Source organism: Pseudophryne corroboree, chromosome 7 (genome assembly GCF_028390025.1).
Source record: "Pseudophryne corroboree isolate aPseCor3 chromosome 7, aPseCor3.hap2, whole genome shotgun sequence".
In the NCBI taxonomy this organism is placed as follows: domain Eukaryota; kingdom Metazoa; phylum Chordata; class Amphibia; order Anura; family Myobatrachidae; genus Pseudophryne; species Pseudophryne corroboree.
Genome location: NC_086450.1, coordinates 124,345,688 through 124,363,529, shown reverse-complemented (window position 1 = coordinate 124,363,529; position 17,842 = coordinate 124,345,688). Strand labels below are relative to the sequence as shown.

Sequence of the window (17,842 nt, the reverse complement as noted above, 5' to 3'; positions counted from 1 at the left end):
ATTACTGGGGGTCCTTGAGGGAATTGGGTTTGTATGGCATGTCGTAATTGGAAGTATCTAAACAAAGCAGTATTAGGGATACTAAATTCCTCCTTTAACTGTTCAAAGGACTTAAATACCCTCCATAATACAGTTGTCCCATTGAGAACACTTCCTTTGTAATCCAAATTTTATGCAGTGACAACTTGAACAATTCAGAGAATGCATTATTAAACCATAGTGGAGCTCTGCCATCCTGATCCACCCAGTCATAAAGAGTACGAGCAATCCGCCAGACCAGTAAGGCCTGACGAAGCAATTGGGGTAATCCAGCAGCTGACAGACCGGAGAGTAGGAATTGTAAAGGAGAAAAGGAAAAAGAAGAGGAGGAACCCCCGCCACCCCCCGCTCGGCCAAGAATCCCACCATAGTCAGGTCCACGGTATCCATAGTTCAACTAGACAAATGTGTCAGTTGTGCAGCTATATAACCTAAGATTAGAAAGTCCTAGACCCCCAGATAGCTGAGACTTATATAAAGTTATAATGGAGACTCTAACCGTATTGGTGCCCTAGATAAATTACGATAGTATACTGTCTATTCCACTAAGGGTGGGATGTACTATTACTGATCGCAGGTCATCGCCGGTCATTGCAACGATGCTAATCGCATATGTACTAACATATGCGATTAGTATCGCAATGCAATGCCAGGAATGCCCTGCGATCAGTGATAGTCCCAAGGAGAGGGTTTGTGGCGGACTCTGTAACCTCCAAACACCGGGAGGTGACGTGTGCTGGGATTCCCGGGGCTCCTCCTCCTCCCCCCTGCAGCCGGAAGGAGACAAGGCTGTGATGCAGGGGAGGAGGAGGCGGGGGATGCTGGAGCAGGCTGCCAGGACACACTGGTGAGAGAGGGGTCGGCATAAGCGGCAGGTGTGGTAAGTGTGGCGGGTTGCGGAATGAAGGCCATAGGCTTCTATAGGGTATCGCCATAAAAAGATGACGATACCCTCCGAGCCGATATGTGGGCGGCCGGGTCTTAGTACATTTGAAAATGCGATAAAACCCCCCAAAATGGGGGTTTTACCGCATTTTTCCCTTAGGACATCCTGCCCTAAATATTTTCTTCGGAATATAGACTGGGGAGTGTTGCAAGATATACAGAAAGTTGGGCTGGGTGGCCATTTTGAACAAATTAATGCGTCCAAGAACAGATAAAGGCAATTTTCTCCAGGCATGAGCTTTTTTCTTAAAATTCAAAACTACAGGATCAATATTTTGAACCACATATTCTGAAGCTTGGTCCGTGATCCAAATACCAAGGTACTTGAACCACAACGTCCACTGCAAAGGATGAACCGCATGTTCATCATCGGGAATATGACCTGAAATAGGGAAAATATTTGATTTGTCCCAAATGATCAACAGACCAGAATATGTGCCAAATGTTTTAACTATTTGGAACATCGCCTACAGAGATCCTAGTGAGTCTTGTAAAAAGAGGAGTCTGCGTAGAGAGCCACAACGTCCACTGCTTTCCCAACCCTAATTCCCCGGACCTCTTTAGAGGTACATAACAAGCTAGCCGGGGGTTCAATAGTGATAGCAAATAGTGCCGGCGATAAGGGGCATCCCTGCCGGGTCCCCCTCACCAGCGGGAATGTGGCTGAAGTAAATCCATTTACCTACACTCAAGCCATTGGGGAGGAATTCAATATTTGAAGCAGACTTATAAACCGTGGCCCAAAAGAAAATGTTTGAAGTACACCCCAAAGGTACACCCACTCCACCGAGCTGAAGGCCTTGGCAGCATCAAGAGACATCACCACTGCGCCTATAAGATCCCGGTACCGTGGGATCCTTACCTGGCTTAACTAAAACAATAATATTGACCTCTGACATAGAGTGAGAGTACCCCATTCGAAAAGTGAATGAAACAATTCCAACAGATATGGAATGAAGAACTCTCTAAGTTTTTTATATACCTCCACAGGGAGCCCATCACACCCAAAGGCCTTTGAAGTAGGGAGAGACGAGACTACTGCCTCTATCTCTTCCAATGTGAATGGTGCATCTAAGGCTTCAGCATCTTCCCGAAACAAACATGGCAGCTCAACCCGAGCCAGATATTCCCAAAGATGCTCAGCAGAGTAGGAGACCCGAGAGGCATATAAGGAGGAATAGTAATCACAAAAAGTTTCAGGAACATCTGCCGCAGAATAACATAACCGATGAGTAGAATTATGCATTCACTGGACGACATTATTACTGGAGTCATCACGAGCTAAATAAGCCAAATAGCTACCACCCATCTCCGCATGAAAGTATTGCTCTACGCCTAGAATTCTCAAATAAATAGACTGACCACTCCTTCTGTGCATCTAGCCATATTATTCTATCAGATTGTAGCTGTAAAAGAATATATTGAGTCTCCAGCTGCTGGCATTGGGCTTCTAAACAAACTTCTTCCCTCCAACTAAATAGCTTAAGTTCAGAGATTCTTTTAATAAATGAACCACGCAGGAAAGCCTAAAAGGCATCATGTTTAACAGCTGGGTCTAAATACTTTGAATTGTCAGTTTGGAACCCCTCCCAGGATGCAACCAAATCAGAGCCCGCCCCCAACAAAGTTAACCAGAAAGGATTAAGTTTCCACATTCTCGCTCCCCTATACTCATCTAGCTTCAAAGTGAGGGAAATAGGAGAATGATCGGAAATACCCCGCAGGAGGTATTCCACCCCCTCCACAGCTGGCTATAGATCAGGAGAGATTAAGACCAAATCTATACGGGAGAAAGTGTGGAAAGTAGCTGAGTAATATGAGAACCGACTAACAGCAATATTACGGGTTCTCCATATGTCCACCAACCCCAGGTCTGCGACTAAACGTGCAAAGGGGATGGGGGAGAGAGACTGAGGAGTAGTAGGTACAACGGTCTCTTTCCATCTATCTATATTCTTGTCCATTATATTATTAAAGTCCCCTAAACATATCATAGGGGTCACTGGGGATTGGGCTATGAATCTGGCAGCATGTCGGAGAACTTCATTATTATATGGAGTGGGGACATAAACAGCCAGCACATGCAACAGGCTGCAGTTAACATGAGCATGCAAAAAAAAATATCTGCCATGTACATCTTCTTCACAGGACACCAAGTGAAACTGTACAGTTTTCCTAATAAGCATCGAGACAGCCCTAGCATTACCAGAGTAGGTAGAGTGAAACATATGACCAATGCAGGGTTTTTTAAGTCTAAGTGCCAAAACTTTGCTGCCGAGCAAATGTGCCTCTGACAGATATATAACATCAGCTTGATATTTTTTAAACTGGGATAGGACCAAGGACCTCTTAATCTTGTCGTTCAATCCCCTAACATTCCAGCCGAGCAGGTGGAGCCCACCAGAGTCAACAGACATAGGGTCTAAAGAGAAAGAAAGCAGCAGAATGGGACAGAAAAGGACAAGGAGGGGAGATGGAACAGAACTTTGCTACTAGACACAACAAGGTACCATAAGGAGTAGCAGAAAGCAGTATAGAACTTTCAGCATACAATATCTGAGCAGTTCCCAGCATAGAAGACATTACAGTAAAAAACACACACAGAAACACACAATGATGGCATTTAAAAAAAAAAAACTATGCCCGCCCACACCCACCCTGTATAACCGCGATAACCTAAGGCATACCTAGATCCCATAACTAAACAACGAAAACGTGGTGATTAAACCGTCCTAAAAAAAAAACAAGCTAACAGATAGGGGGGGAAAAACCTACACTATATTCAGTAGGGGCCCCCCACTAACAACAACAAAGGTACGGGTCCCTGATGCCGGTAGTATTTAATGAAAAGCAGGCATAGAAATTACATGCTGTATCATAGTCCATGTGAGCAGGCTAATAAGTAATAACACAAGAAAAACTAAATAGCAGGGCTATGTTTCAGCACCCCTCACTATGTAAGAAAGAAGGATACAAACAACATAAAAGGCTACTCAGCGAGGAGCACGGGGTTGCCGTTCCAGCCAGTCGTGAGCATCCTCTGAAGAATTGAAGAAGTGAGTAGTGTTGTTGAATACCACTCGCAGTCTTGCCGGAAAGATCATTGAATATTGCATATTTCGTTCCCGAAGTTTTCTCTTAACATGGATATATTGCGAGCGACTCTTTTGCACTTCCAAGGTGAAATCCGGAAAGACAGAGACATTATGACCGTCAAATTGTAAAGGGCCCTTCGTCCGAGCTAACCGAAGTATCACGTCACGATCCTTGTAATGGAGAAAACGTTCAATAAAGGTTAGAGCAGGGGCTCCCAGTGGAGGAAGACGGGGTGGAAGTCTATGTGCACACTCCACAGTGAACTGAGCTTGAGGAGTAAACGCATCTCTAGCAAACAGCTTAATCAGCCAAATTCCAAGAAATGTCTCTGGGGAAGTATCCTTACGCTCTCTCAGGAAGTCCGACAAATCTAACATTATTGCGCCAAAGTCTTCCCTTGATATCAGACAGTTTAGCCTGTATAGAGACCATCTGAGTTGACAGGTCTTCCACTTTGTTTTTTAAGGGAGAAGTAGTGTCCTCAAGAGCTGAGATCCGGTGTTCAGTCTCGCCCATTCTCTCTCTTATTTTCTGTAAATCTTGCCAAAGCAGAGAGACATCCATTTGCACTTGTCCAATCTTATCAGTAACCCTCTATTCAGACACAGAGACGGCCTGTAATATTTGTTGGGTAGAATGTACAGGTTCAGCTGATTCAGGGGCATCCCCCCTTCTGTGCAGGAGAGGACGGATTTAAATCCCCCTGCCTGGCAGATTGAGAAGTCTGTGAGGATCTTCCAAACTTTTCTAGCTTTTTCACTGCTCCTACTGCTTGTTCGCCACTCACCATGGTGAAATCAAACAATAGAATGCAAACTATGTACGGTGCAGAGCAGGAACAATCACAATGAGAGAGGGTGCTAGGGTGGAGTATCAGAGACACAGCATGTGTAAATAACAGTAATAAGACAGCTGAGACGGCAAGCAACAGCAGTATCCACACAGCTGCAGATTGAGTATAATACACCAGAAGTGGATCAGCGATATAATGGGAGCAGCAGCGGGAATATTATGGAGCAGGATATCAGGACATAGGACAGGAGTAGAGTCCAAGTAATATAACAATACAGCATCCGTTTCATCTGGACTGCAGCAGCCATCAGCAAAATATATCAGAAGCACATCTGCAAGGTGATCCTCCAGTGACAACTGGAAGTCACAACTCTTAGCAGCCCAAGTAGAAACTCAGCAGACTAGGGTAATGTAGAAGCCTAGTCCCTAAGAGTCACATATAGGTGCCTGGCAGACTGAGTAAATGATGATTCTGCTGTAGCAGGAAAGCAGTAGTAAGGCCTCTGCAGTATCTAGCAGCAATAGTAACAGCACTTACTAGGGAACACAGGAGAAGAGCCGTACCACTTCCAGCCCAGTGTCACCGCAGGCAAGCGAAGGGAAGATGGTGGCTCAGTGACGGTAAAGTGCGTCTGTGGCAAACAGCTCCCCAGTCCCGGCGGTACAGGGCTCCTCCACCACCACCACCTCAGATTGCCAGCATCAAGCACCCCAGTCCACCAGCTGGAGCGGTCAGGAGAGAGCAGCGACTGGAAGTGCAGCGGCGCACAACACAGGAGCATCCTGCGAGGCCATCGGCATCGTCCTGCACACAGGCCGCACAGTGGATCACCAAAAGACAGAGTAGTCCTGCAGCAACAGCCGCACCTCACAGACCGGAAGGTGCAGCACACTATAACATGCCTGCATAGTAGGTTATAGCCAACCTGGCGCCATTGAACAGGAAGATTTAACCGGATTGGTGGAGGGAGCTACAGCGTAGTGCTGTTACTCCATGCTGATCCAAGCCACGCCCCCCAGTGTCCTACTTCATTTTACAAAACACTGCATTGCCCCCAGTTCATATTGTGCCACATTACAATCCCCCTCAGCTCGTAGTGGGCTACACCACAGAGTCCCCAGTTCATGCTGTGCAACATTATAGTGCCCCTAGTTTATCTGATGCCATATTACAGTCCATCCCCCTCTCCCAAGTTCATATCATGTAACATTACTGTGTTCCCCAGAAAATTGATGAAAATAGTGTGGGTCTTTATTCAGAGTGAGACAAAGAGAGAATGCTATCTATATGAGCACTGATAAATCCTCCTTTACAGACTGGGCAATGGGCCATACCCAATTGCTTAGCTGGCAATTCCAGGAACTTGGTGGACATCTATATGATCTGGGTCTGGGGTCCCATAAGCCTCTGGGTTCCATAGCAATAGCACCTTCTGCACCCAGTATAGCTAAGCCAATGGGTGTTATTACATTTCTCTAACGTCCTAGTGGATGCTGGGAACTCCGTAAGGACCATGGGGAATAGCGGGCTCCGCAGGAGACTGGGCACTCTAAAGAAAGATTTAGTACTATCTGGTGTGCACTGGCTCCTCCCTCTATGCCCCTCCTCCAGACCTCAGTTAGAATCTGTGCCCGGACAGAGCTGGGTGCTTTTAGTGAGCTCTCCTGAGCTTGCTAATAAGAAAGTATTTTAGTTAGGTTTTTTTATTTTCAGAGAGCTTCTGCTGGCAACAGACTCTCTGCTACGTGGGACTGAGGGGAGAGAAGCAAACCTACTAACTGCGGCTAGGTTGCGCTTCTTAGGCTACTGGACACCATTAGCTCCAGAGGGATCGAACACAGGACCTGACCTTGTCGTCCGTTCCCGGAGCCGCGCCGCCGTCCCCCTCGCAGAGCCAGAAGACAGAAGCCGGCAGAAGCGGAGAAGACATCGAAATCGGCGGCAGAAGACTCCTGTCTTCACATGAGGTAGCGCACAGCACTGCAGCTGTGCGCCATTGCGCCCACACTAACCCACACACTCCGGTCACTGTAGGGTGCAGGGCGCAGGGGGGGGCGCCCTGGGCAGCAATTGATATCTCCTGGCGAAAACTGCATATAGACAGTGGGACACTTATATGTATGAGCCCCCGCCATTTATTTTACAGAAAATCGCGGGACAGAAGCCCGCCGCTGAGGGGGCGGGGCCTTCGTCCTCAGCACTCACCAGCGCCATTTTCCTGCCACAGCTCCGCTGAGAGGAAGCTCCCCAGGCTCTCCCCTGCAGAATCACGGTAGAAGGGTGAAAAAGAGAGGGGGGGGCACATAAATTTAGGCGCATTAATCATAATACAGCAGCTACTGAGTAAACACTAAAGTACTGTGTAACTGTGTAATCCCTGGGTTATATAGTGCTGGGGTGTGTGCTGGCATACTCTCTCTCTGTGTCTCCAAAAGGCCTTGTGGGGGTCCTGTCCTCATTTAGAGCTTCCCCTGTGTGTGTGGTGTGTCGGTACGAGTGTGTCAACATGTTTGACGAAGAGGGCTATGTGGAGGCAGAGCAAGTGCAGTTGACTGACGTGTCGCCGCCGACGGTGCCGACACCTGATTGGATGGATATGTGGAAGGTGTTAAATGATAATGTAAACTCCTTACATAAAAGGTTGGATAAAGCTGATACCTCGGGCCAGTCAGGGTCTCAACCCATGCCTGATCCTACAGCGCAGAGGCCCTCAGGGTCTCAAAAGCGTCCACTATCCAAAATGGTTGACACAGATGTCGACACGGATTCTGACTCCAGTGTCGATGACGATGATGCAAAATTGCAACCGAAAATGACAAAAGCTATACGCTACATGATTATAGCGATGAAGGATGTTTTACACATATCAGAGGTAAACCCTGTCCCTGACAAGAGGGTTTATATGTATGGGGAGAAAAAGCAAGAGGTGACTTTTCCCCCTTCACATGAGTTAAATGAGTTATGTGAAAGAGCGTGGGATTCCCCAGATAAGAAAGTCCTGTTTTCCAAAAGGTTACTTATGGCGTACCCTTTCCCGCCAGAGGACAGGGTGCGCTGGGAATCCTCCCCTAGGGTAGATAAAGCTCTCACACGCTTATCTAAGAAGGTGGCCCTGCCGTCGCAGGATACGGCCACCCTTAAGGATCCTGCAGATAGAAAGCAGGAAAGTATCCTGAAATCTGTTTATACACATTCAGGGACTCTACTGAGGCCGGCAATTGCGTCGGCGTGGATGTGTAGTGCTGTAGCAGCGTGGACAGATAATCTGTCTGAGGAAATGGATACCTTGGACAGGGATACCATTATGCTGACCCTGGGGCATATAAAAGACACTGTCCTATATATGAGGGATGCCCAGAGGGACATTTGCCTACTGGGCTCTAGAATTAATGCAATGTCAATTTCTGCCAGGAGGGTCCTGTGGACTCGGCAGTGGACAGGTGATGACGACTCCAAAAAACACATGGAGGTGTTACCTTACAAGGGTGAGGAATTGTTTGGGGATGGTCTCTCGGACCTGGTTTCCACAGCTACTGCTGGGAAGTCAAACTTTTTGCCATATATTCCCTCACAACCTAAGAAAGCACCGTATTACCAAATGCAGTCCTTTCGCGCACAAAGAAGCAAGAAGGTCAGAGGTGCTTCCTTTCTTGCTAGAGGCAGGGGTAGAGGAAAAAATCTGCACCTTACAGCTAGTTCCCAGGAACAGAAGTCCTCCCCGGCTTCCACTAAATCCACCGCATGACACTGGGGCTCCACGGGTGGAGCCAGGAGCGGTGGGGGCGCGTCTCCGACATTTCAGCCACCAGTGGGTTTGCTCACAGGTGGATCCCTGGGCTGTACAGCTTGTGTCTCAGGGATACAAGCTGGAATTCGAGGTGATGCCCCCTCAACGTTACCTAAAATCGGCCCTGCCAGCTTCCCCCATAGAAAGGGAAGTAGTGGTAGCGGCAATTCACAAGCTATTTCTCCAGCAGGTGGTGGTAAAGGTTCCCCTTCTTCAACAGGGAAAGGGATACTATTTCACAATGTTTGTGGTACCGAAACCGGACGGTTCGGTCAGACCTATATTAAATTTAAAGTCCCTGAACATTTATCTGAAAAGATTCAAGTTCAAAATGGAATTGCTCAGAGCGGTCATTGCAAGCCTGGAAGAGGGGTATATTATGGTGTCTCTGGACATCAAGGATGCTTACTTGCATGTCCCCATTTATCCGCCTCATCAGGAGTACCTCAGATTCGTGGTACAGAACTGTCATTACCAATTCCAGACGTTGCCGTTTGGGCTCTCCACGCACCGAGAATATTTACCAAGGTAATGGCAGAAATGATGGTGATCCTGAGAAAGCAAGGAGTCACAGTTATCCCATACTTGGACGATCTCCTCATAAAGGCGAGGTCAAGGGAGCAGTTGCAGATCAGCGTAGCGCACTCTCAGGAAGTGTTGCAACAGCATGGCTGGATTCTGAATATCCCAAAGTCGCAGCTGATTCCTACGACGCGTCTGCCCTTTCTGGGCATGATTCTGGACACAGACCAGAAGAAGGTGTTTCTCCCGACGGAGAAGGCTCAAGAGCTTGTGACTCCAGTCAGAGACCTCTTAAAACCGAAACAGGTGTCGGTGCATCACTGCACGCGAGTCCTGGGAAAGATGGTGGCATCGTACGAAGCCATTCCCTTCGGCAGGTTCCATGCGAGGATCTTTCAATGGGATCTGTTGGACAAATGGTCCGGATCGCATCTTCAGATGCAGCGGCTGATCACCCTGTCCCCCAGGGCCAGGGTGTCTCTTCTGTAGTGGCTACAGAGTGCTCACCTTCTCGAGGGCCGCAGGTTCGGCATACAGGACTGGGTCCTGGTGACCACAGATGCGAGCCTCCGAGGGTGGGGGGCAGTCACTCAGGGAAGAAACTTCCAAGGGTTGTGGTCAAGTCAGGAGACTTGTCTGCACATAAATATCCTGGAACTAAGGGCCATATTCAATGCCCTGAGTCAAGCGGAGCCCCTGCTTCGCAACCAACCGGTGCTGATTCAGTCAGACAACATCACCGCGGTGGCTCATGTAAACCGCCAGGGCGGCACAAGAAGCAGAGTCGCGATGGCGGAAGCCACCAGGATTCTTCGCTGGGCGGAGAATCACGTGCAAGCACTGTCAGCAGTGTTCATTCCGGGGGTGGACAACTGGGAAGCAGACTTCCTCAGCAGGCACGACCTTCACCCAGGAGAGTGGGGACTTCATCACGAAGTCTTCATTCAGATTACAAATCGATGGGAACTGCCACAGGTAGACATGATGGCGTCCCATCTCAACAAAAAGCTACAACGGTATTGCACCAGGTCAAGAGACCCTCAGGCGATAGCTGTGGACGCCCTGGTAACACCGTGGGTGTTCCAGTCGGTCTATGTATTTCCTCCTCTTCCTCTCATACCCAAGGTGCTGAGAATCGTAAGAAGAAGAGGAATGAGAACAATACTCATTGTTCCGGATTGGCCAAGAAGGCCTTGGTACCCGGAACTGCAAGAAATGCTCACAGAGGACCCATGGCCTCTGCCTCTCAGACAGGACCTGTTGCAACAGGGGCCCTGCCTGTTCCAAGACTTACCGCGGCTGCGTTTGACGGCATGGCGGTTGAACGCCGGATCCTAGCGGAAAAAGGCATTCCAGAGGAAGTTATTCCTACGCTGATAAAGGCTAGGAAGGACGTGACAGCAAAGCATTATCACCGCATATGGCGAAAATATGTTGCTTGGTGTGAGGCCAGGAAGGCCCCTACAGAGGAATTCCAACTGGGCAGATTTCTGCACTTTCTACAGTCTGGAGTGACTATGGGCTTGAAGTTGGGATCCATAAAGGTCCAGATTTCGGCCCTATCCATTTTCTTTCAAAAGGAACTGGCGTCTCTTCCTGAAGGTCAGACGTTTGTTAAGGGAGTGCTGCATATTCAGCCCCCTTTTGTGCCACCAGTGGCACCTTGGGATCTCAACGTGGTGTTGGGTTTCCTAAAATCCCACTGGTTTGAACCACTTAAGACCGTGGAGCTAAAGTATCTCACGTGGAAGGTGGTCATGCTATTGGCCTTAGCTTCGGCTAGGCGTGTCAGAATTGGCGGCTTTGTCATGTAAAAGCCCCTATCTGGTTTTTCATATGGACAGGGCAGAATTGCGGACTCGTCCCCAATTTCAAAAGGTGGTGTCATCTTTTCATTTGAACCAACCTATTGTGGTGCCTGCGGCTACTCGTGACTTGGAGGATTCCAGGTTACTTGATGTAGTCAGGGCTTTGAAGATTTATGTAGCCAGAACGGCTGGAGTCAGGAAAACTGACTCGCTGTTTATCCTATATGCCCCCAACAAGTTGGGGGCTCCTGCTTCAAAGCAAACCGTTGCCCGCTGGATCTGTAACACGATTCAGCAGGCTCATTCTGCGGCTGGATTGCCGCATCCAAAATCAGTGAAAGCCCATTCCACAAGGAAGGTGGGCTCTTCTTGGGCGGCTGCCCGAGGGGTCTCGGCTTTACAGCTTTGCCGAGCTGCTACTTGGTCGGGTTCAAACACATTTGCAAAATTCTACAAGTTTGATACCCTGGCTAAGGAGGACCTTGAGTTTGCCCATTCGGTGCTGCAGAGTCATCCGCACTCTCCCGCCCGTTTGGGAGCTTTGGTATAATCCCCATGGTCCTTACAGAGTTCCCAGCATCCACTAGGACGTTAGAGAAAATAAGATTTTACTCACCGGTAAATCTATTTCTCATAGTCCGTAGTGGATGCTGGGCTCCCGTCCCTAGTGCGGACTTTCTGCAATACGTGTACATAGTTATTGCTTAATAATGGGTTATGTTATGTTGGCATCCATTGTTGATGCCCTGTTGTTGTTCATACTGTTGACTGGATAAGTGTATCACAAGTTATACGGTGTGATTGGTGTGGCTAGTATGAGTCTTACCCGGGATTCCAAAATACTTTCCTTATAATGTCTGCTCTTCCGGGCACAGTTTCCTTAACTGAGGTCTGGAGGAGGGGCATAGAGGGAGGAGCCAGTGCACACCAGATAGTACTAAATCTTTCTTTAGAGTGCCCAGTCTCCTGCGGAGCCCGCTATTCCCCATGGTCCTTACGGAGTTCCCAGCATCCACTACGGACTATGAGAAATAGATTTACCGGTGAGTAAAATCTTATTATTTGCCACATGGATCTGTCTCATTCTTTTGTATACTTTCTGTTTCTTCCCCATTGCTCAGAAATCCACGTGGCACATATTTCTATATTCACATTTTGCAGAATATATAGTCTATGAGCTGAGACTATAATGGTCAATTGATTCTGCTTGTGGCTTGATTGGGGCAGGACAGTGAACACTAAAAGCCAAATTCCACCGGTGAAACACGCAATTTCGTTACCAAATGCAGACTGGTTTTGAAAATGTCATTGATCTTTATTACAAAGCCCTATAACAATATCTTCATGTTTTTGTACTTATCCGACCAGTTTTTTTATGTGTTGGTCGAAAGATAAGGCTAGAATTGAATAGTGCTATACAGCAGTTAGAAAGCTTTTAGAAAATCAGATGGGATTTATAAATAGAACTCTTCTGGCTTAGAAGTAGAAGGATATAATACTGAAAAGTATGATTATGCTTTCAAAGAAACTTCAATGGCTTGGGTATTGATTCATCTCTATAGGTCCAAACTGTCAGGTTTGTGTAGTACACCAGCTGGTTTGGTCCGCATGAGAGCTGAACTTCAAAATGTCTCTCTGATCCAGAAATGAAAACATTAACTCTGAGTGTAAAGTATACTGTATTATCCACCAATGGAGTTTAACAAAAAAAATAGCTATTTCTGAGTACTTTAAAAACCCTCTAAAATATATTGCTAAAATGCACAGTATAAACTGCATATGTAAGAATGTGTCAAAGAAAAAACTGCAATAACATAAACTTAATGTAACAACCACAAGGAAAAATGACCTTACCCATTTACAAGTCCTTGCTGAACTATCATTTTCTGAGCTTCATGTCTTGATATATTGTGGTGGAACCAGGGTTGTGACAAATGGATAGCTAAACACATAAAAATCAATAACTACTAATAAATAAATAGATTGCATATGCTTTACAAAAACAATAAGCAACCTTTTGTAAGATGTATTTACTAACAAAATAAAAAAAACTTTAGGTCACCACTTTTAAATCCCTATGCAAAAAACAGGCTTCCTCTCGCGGGCTGGTCTCCACCCTATACTCGGAGCTTTATGACTCCGATTTGTCATCCGCGGAACCCCACAAGCTGGCATGGGAGGCTGATATCGGTAAATCATTGGCTAGGGAGGAGTGGACCGGGATATGGTAAAAACATACTGCCTCTAGTTCTATTTCTGTTAGCACTAAAGAGAAGGCTTATAAACTTTTATATCATTGGTATTATGTCCCATCCTGCCTCAGTAAAGTATTTCTGGACACCTCAGACAGATGCTGTAGAGACTGCATCCTTCCAGGCACTTTCCTACACATCTGTTGGACTTGGCTGTGATTGACCAGTTTGTTGTCATTCCTAAAAGACTTGATTCACTACATTCTGTCCAAAAATCTTCCTTTTACCCCCAAATACTACCTCCTTCCCTTAACACCCCCTGATGTAACTATGGGGGTCATTCCGAGTTGTTCGCTAGCTGCATTCGTTCGCTGTGCAGCGATGAGCCTAAAAAAACTGCACTTCTGCGCATGCGTATGTGGCGCAATGCGCACGCGTGACGTACTCTTACAATGAACTATGTAGTTTCACACAGGGTCTAGCGATGCTTTTCAGTTGCACTGGCTGCCGCAGAGTGATTGACGTGAAGTGGGCGTTTCGGGGTGTCAACTCACCGTTTTCAGGGAGAGTTTGAAAAACACAGGCGTGCCAGGAAAAACACAGGCGTGGCTGGGCGAACGCAGGGCGTGTTTGTGATGTCAAATCCGGAACTGAATGGGCTGAAGTGCTCGCAAGCGCTGAGTAGGTTTGATGCTACTCTGAAACTGCACAAAATTATTTTGTAGCCGCTCTGCGATCCTTTCGTTCGCACTTCTGCTAAGCTAAAATACACTCCCAGTGGGCGGCTGCTAAAAACTGCTAGCGAGCGAACAACTCGGAATGACCACCACTATACCAAGCTAAACGTAACCATTATATCATACTGGCTGCCACCTGTCAGCTAGTGGCTGAATGGAATACCTCACACACTCCCTCACTCATTGTTGTATTAAATCAATTATGGAATATATAACAGCCATTTCAATTAACTCAACAGAATAATTCTGAAACACGTGGATACCATGGGCTGCATACCACAATGTCTCCCTGCCATTTTCTTCTTTAATCCATCGCCATCCTGGTTCACCTCTTCACTCACTGACTCACCCCCCCTCCCTCTGGCAATTCCCCTTCCTCTATATTTTTCCTTCCCTCTCACCCACTGTCTGCACCCTCTCACTTCCATCTCTGTGCGACAGAAGTGACGGGGTGAGGTGGGGGGGGGGACCGCAAATTGGGGGAGGATAGCAGAGGCCTACAAAAAACAGGAGTGGTGATAGCAGGGGCTTGCGAGGGGTGGGGGAGGGGGCACTAGCTCCAGATTCTGACAGTACTGGTGGGCTGAAAGGAGTCAGTGTGGCTGTGTCTAGAAGGGGGAGGCATCCCTGCAGCTCACTACCGAGTCTCCTCTAGATGGACAATAAAACAATAGCAGTGGTATATGAGAGATACATTGATAGATATATAATAGATATATATATTATACTTATTATGATATTAACTGAAAAAGTATTTATTCCAGATATGTTTTAAGCATACCGAAGTTCATTGTTGAATTCTGAGAAGATGTGGGGATGCCATGTGAACTGATACGTCCACAGCTCTTCCTCTGTAACCAAATAAAACAAGTTCTAGACAATATAAATACTTTAACCGTTAGTGTTATTAATGTTTAATTTATGACATAATGTTTACATTAGAAATAGCATAACTTGCATGTTTTAACCGTCCATTATATAAGCCTGTCTGCAGCGGATACAGAGTAATCTGACAGTGTGACCTTACACTCATATGATTCTTGTAAACAACTTTCTCTGCTTTATCTTGGAATAAAATATTATCCATTAAATTTGGCAGAAACACGGTTTATAACATTATAGCAAATAAAAACAAAATAAACTGTGGGACATAGTTTAATCTCTAGCCTTGTACCTTATCGTACAGTAGTACAGACGTTATCAAACAGTACCCAGAGCAATGGAGATATCATACACACCCGCCATAACAATCCTTCTTGTAGAGCAATAGACAACACTTCTGTAGGGTTCTCAATAACTCTGCTTTTATGGCCTGAGAAATCCATTGCCGCAAGCGAGTTTTCTGATATGCTCCTCTATACAGAATAGAGAAATACAGTATGTTATGAAAATAACTTTGTAAGATAGTATCAGTTTTCAGAAATGCACATCCCTATCTGTACAATATTCCATACTTAAAACTTTGTATTTCATAACAGTAGATATATGACATCTTAACCTTACTCGCTAACCCGCAAAGATAATTTTATATAGCCTTGTGTTTCCTTGGAATTCAAGACAGGATGGGTAAGTGAGATCGGCATTCACAATGCTTTACCATCATGTTTATAGTTGTAAAGCCGACACAGTTACAGTGCTTTATATCACATTAGTACCATGTCAGAATGGGTGTGACATCATTTTCTTATTGTCAACATCATTTTCTTATTGTCGACATTGTGATCATTGGTAATCTGACTACATCACTTGAAGACAGCTTGGGAACTCAGGAATTGGTGTGGTATAGAAGATTTACAGAAAATAGGTAGACAGCCATTAGGTTGACCCAATATGGTTGATATGCATTAGGTCGACGGGGTCAATAGTTTGACAGAATCAAAATGCCAACATTGAAAAGTTAGGCAGTGGAAAAGGTCGATAGGTACAAAAGGACAACATGGTCGACACAAAAATGATCTACACAAGTTTTTTTATTTTTAGGTGTAATTTTGTATGTGACGCCAATTAGTAGAAATTTGTATTCTCATGGCTCGCTTCGCTCGCCATTCTTTGGGCAAGGTTACTATTCCCAATTGCAAGTTAATATTCCCAATTATAGGGTGGTAATCAAGCCAAAATTGGAAAAAAATGGAAAAAAAAACAAAAACATCATGACCATACGTACGCTTGTCGACCATTGTCATGTTGACCTTTTGAACCTGGCGACTTTAAGCACTGTCTACCTTTTATGTGGCAACCTTTTGCACCTGTAGAACTAATACATGTAGACCATATGGGGTCGACCTATTGACTGTGGACCTTGTGCTGTATCTTATTACCCAGGGTAAAACATTGGGTGCGAAAAACTTAAGTTTTTGCATTTTTTCCCAATGTTTCACTGATTTCTTAAAAAATTTTTTACAGGCTATCCTATAAGATCGCCCCTAAAAAAAATGGCCATTCTCCCGAAACAAACAAGTTCAGTGAAACCTGTGTGTTTTCATGAGAAACAGACCCATTTTCAATTAAAAATGGGTCCGTTTTCCAGGGATTTGGTTAAATCCATGACAACGGCGGCGACCTGCTGTGTGCCATGCCCGCTGCAACAGCAGCAGGCTGGGACTGCAGGGAGGGTGCCGCGGCACGGGAACCAGCATTTGACACTGTGACCCCCGGCAGGGAAACACCGTGATGACCTGCTTCACTTCCCTCTTTCTCCACCCTCTGGGGGGGCGGATTGAAGCGCTGCATCAGGAGCTGTCAGGAGCTGGCTCCCGGTGCAGTAGACAAAAGCCCCGATAAGCTGCTGCTCGTGTCGGCTTATCGAGGATAATAGGATAGCCCTGGGTGATATCATTATCCGTGGTATTGTAAGGCGGGTAATAGGACTATTGTTGACCATTATCATGTTGATCTTTTGAACCTTGTTATATCAACCAATACATTGGAACCCCTCAGGAACTCAGTCAAAAGTTCAATGCTGAAACTGCCATATTTCTCTCAAATTTCAACCCACCTCCAATGTCAAAGATTTAAATGTACAAATACAGTGCACTGCTATCAACAATGTACAGTATATCCATGATGTGAATTTACAAATACAGTGCACTGCTATCATGTAAATTCTGTGCACTAATTTTTCTAACTTGAGTTATTCAGGTTTGTTAGCAAACCAAAAAGCACACTAATGGGCAAAACTATATTGCACAGCAGGTGAAGCAGATGTAACATGTGCAGAGAGAGTTAAGGTGCATACACACTTGCCGAGAAAGTCAACAACGTCGCTCACTTTAGCCCATCCTGAGCGACATTGTTTTCTTTGTCCGCAAGTGTGTATGCCGCCAAAGATAATCGATGCGCAGCCCAGCGAGTCATTAATGACCCTCGCTGTCAGCCGTCCACGCAGCTCAATTTGGACTGTCCAAAAGCTGCCTGCACAGCCCGACCGCTGCGTGACGTTACTGAGCGTTATGGTCATCATATCGTTCAGTGTATTTGCACTGCCGCAGACCACCCCAGCCAAGGAGGGTAAACACTAGGCGACGTCGTTCATAGAGCACATCACGTAGTGTGTACCCACCTTTAGATTTGGGTGGGTTATTTTGTTTCAGTGCATGGTAAATACTGTCTGCTTTATTTTTACACTGCGATTTAGATTTCAGTTTAAACCCACCCAACTCAAATCTAACTCTCTCTGCACATGTTATATCTTTCCCACCTGCAGTGCAACATGGTTTTGCCCATTAGTGTGCTCTTTTTTTGTTTATATAAACACTATATATATATTGTTAATTATTAAAACAGTACTCCATACACTATCAAGTGTATAAAAGGACATATGTATGTCCAGGGCTGTGGTGCAAGTAGAAAAAAATTCTCAGTGGTACTGTGTGCATGCGCCGAAGGCAAAAAATGGATGTGGCCAATGAAAATAGGGGCATGAT

The 17,842-nt window shown here is 45.9% G+C and overlaps 1 protein-coding gene across 2 annotated transcripts in view; it reads right to left on the bottom strand.

Annotated features, from left to right (window-relative positions):
- Nucleotides 1–17,842, bottom strand: part of GRB14 (growth factor receptor bound protein 14) — a 225,945-nt gene that overhangs the window by 20,830 nt on the left and 187,273 nt on the right. For both annotated transcript variants that reach the window (XM_063933621.1, XM_063933622.1), the window contains 3 exons: nucleotides 15,158–15,274; nucleotides 14,701–14,770; nucleotides 12,845–12,932 (listed from right to left, as the gene is read on the bottom strand). In XM_063933621.1, the coding sequence (XP_063789691.1) occupies nucleotides 12,845–12,932; nucleotides 14,701–14,770; nucleotides 15,158–15,274 (275 nt within the window). The remainder of the gene's footprint in view (nucleotides 1–12,844; nucleotides 12,933–14,700; nucleotides 14,771–15,157; nucleotides 15,275–17,842) is intronic.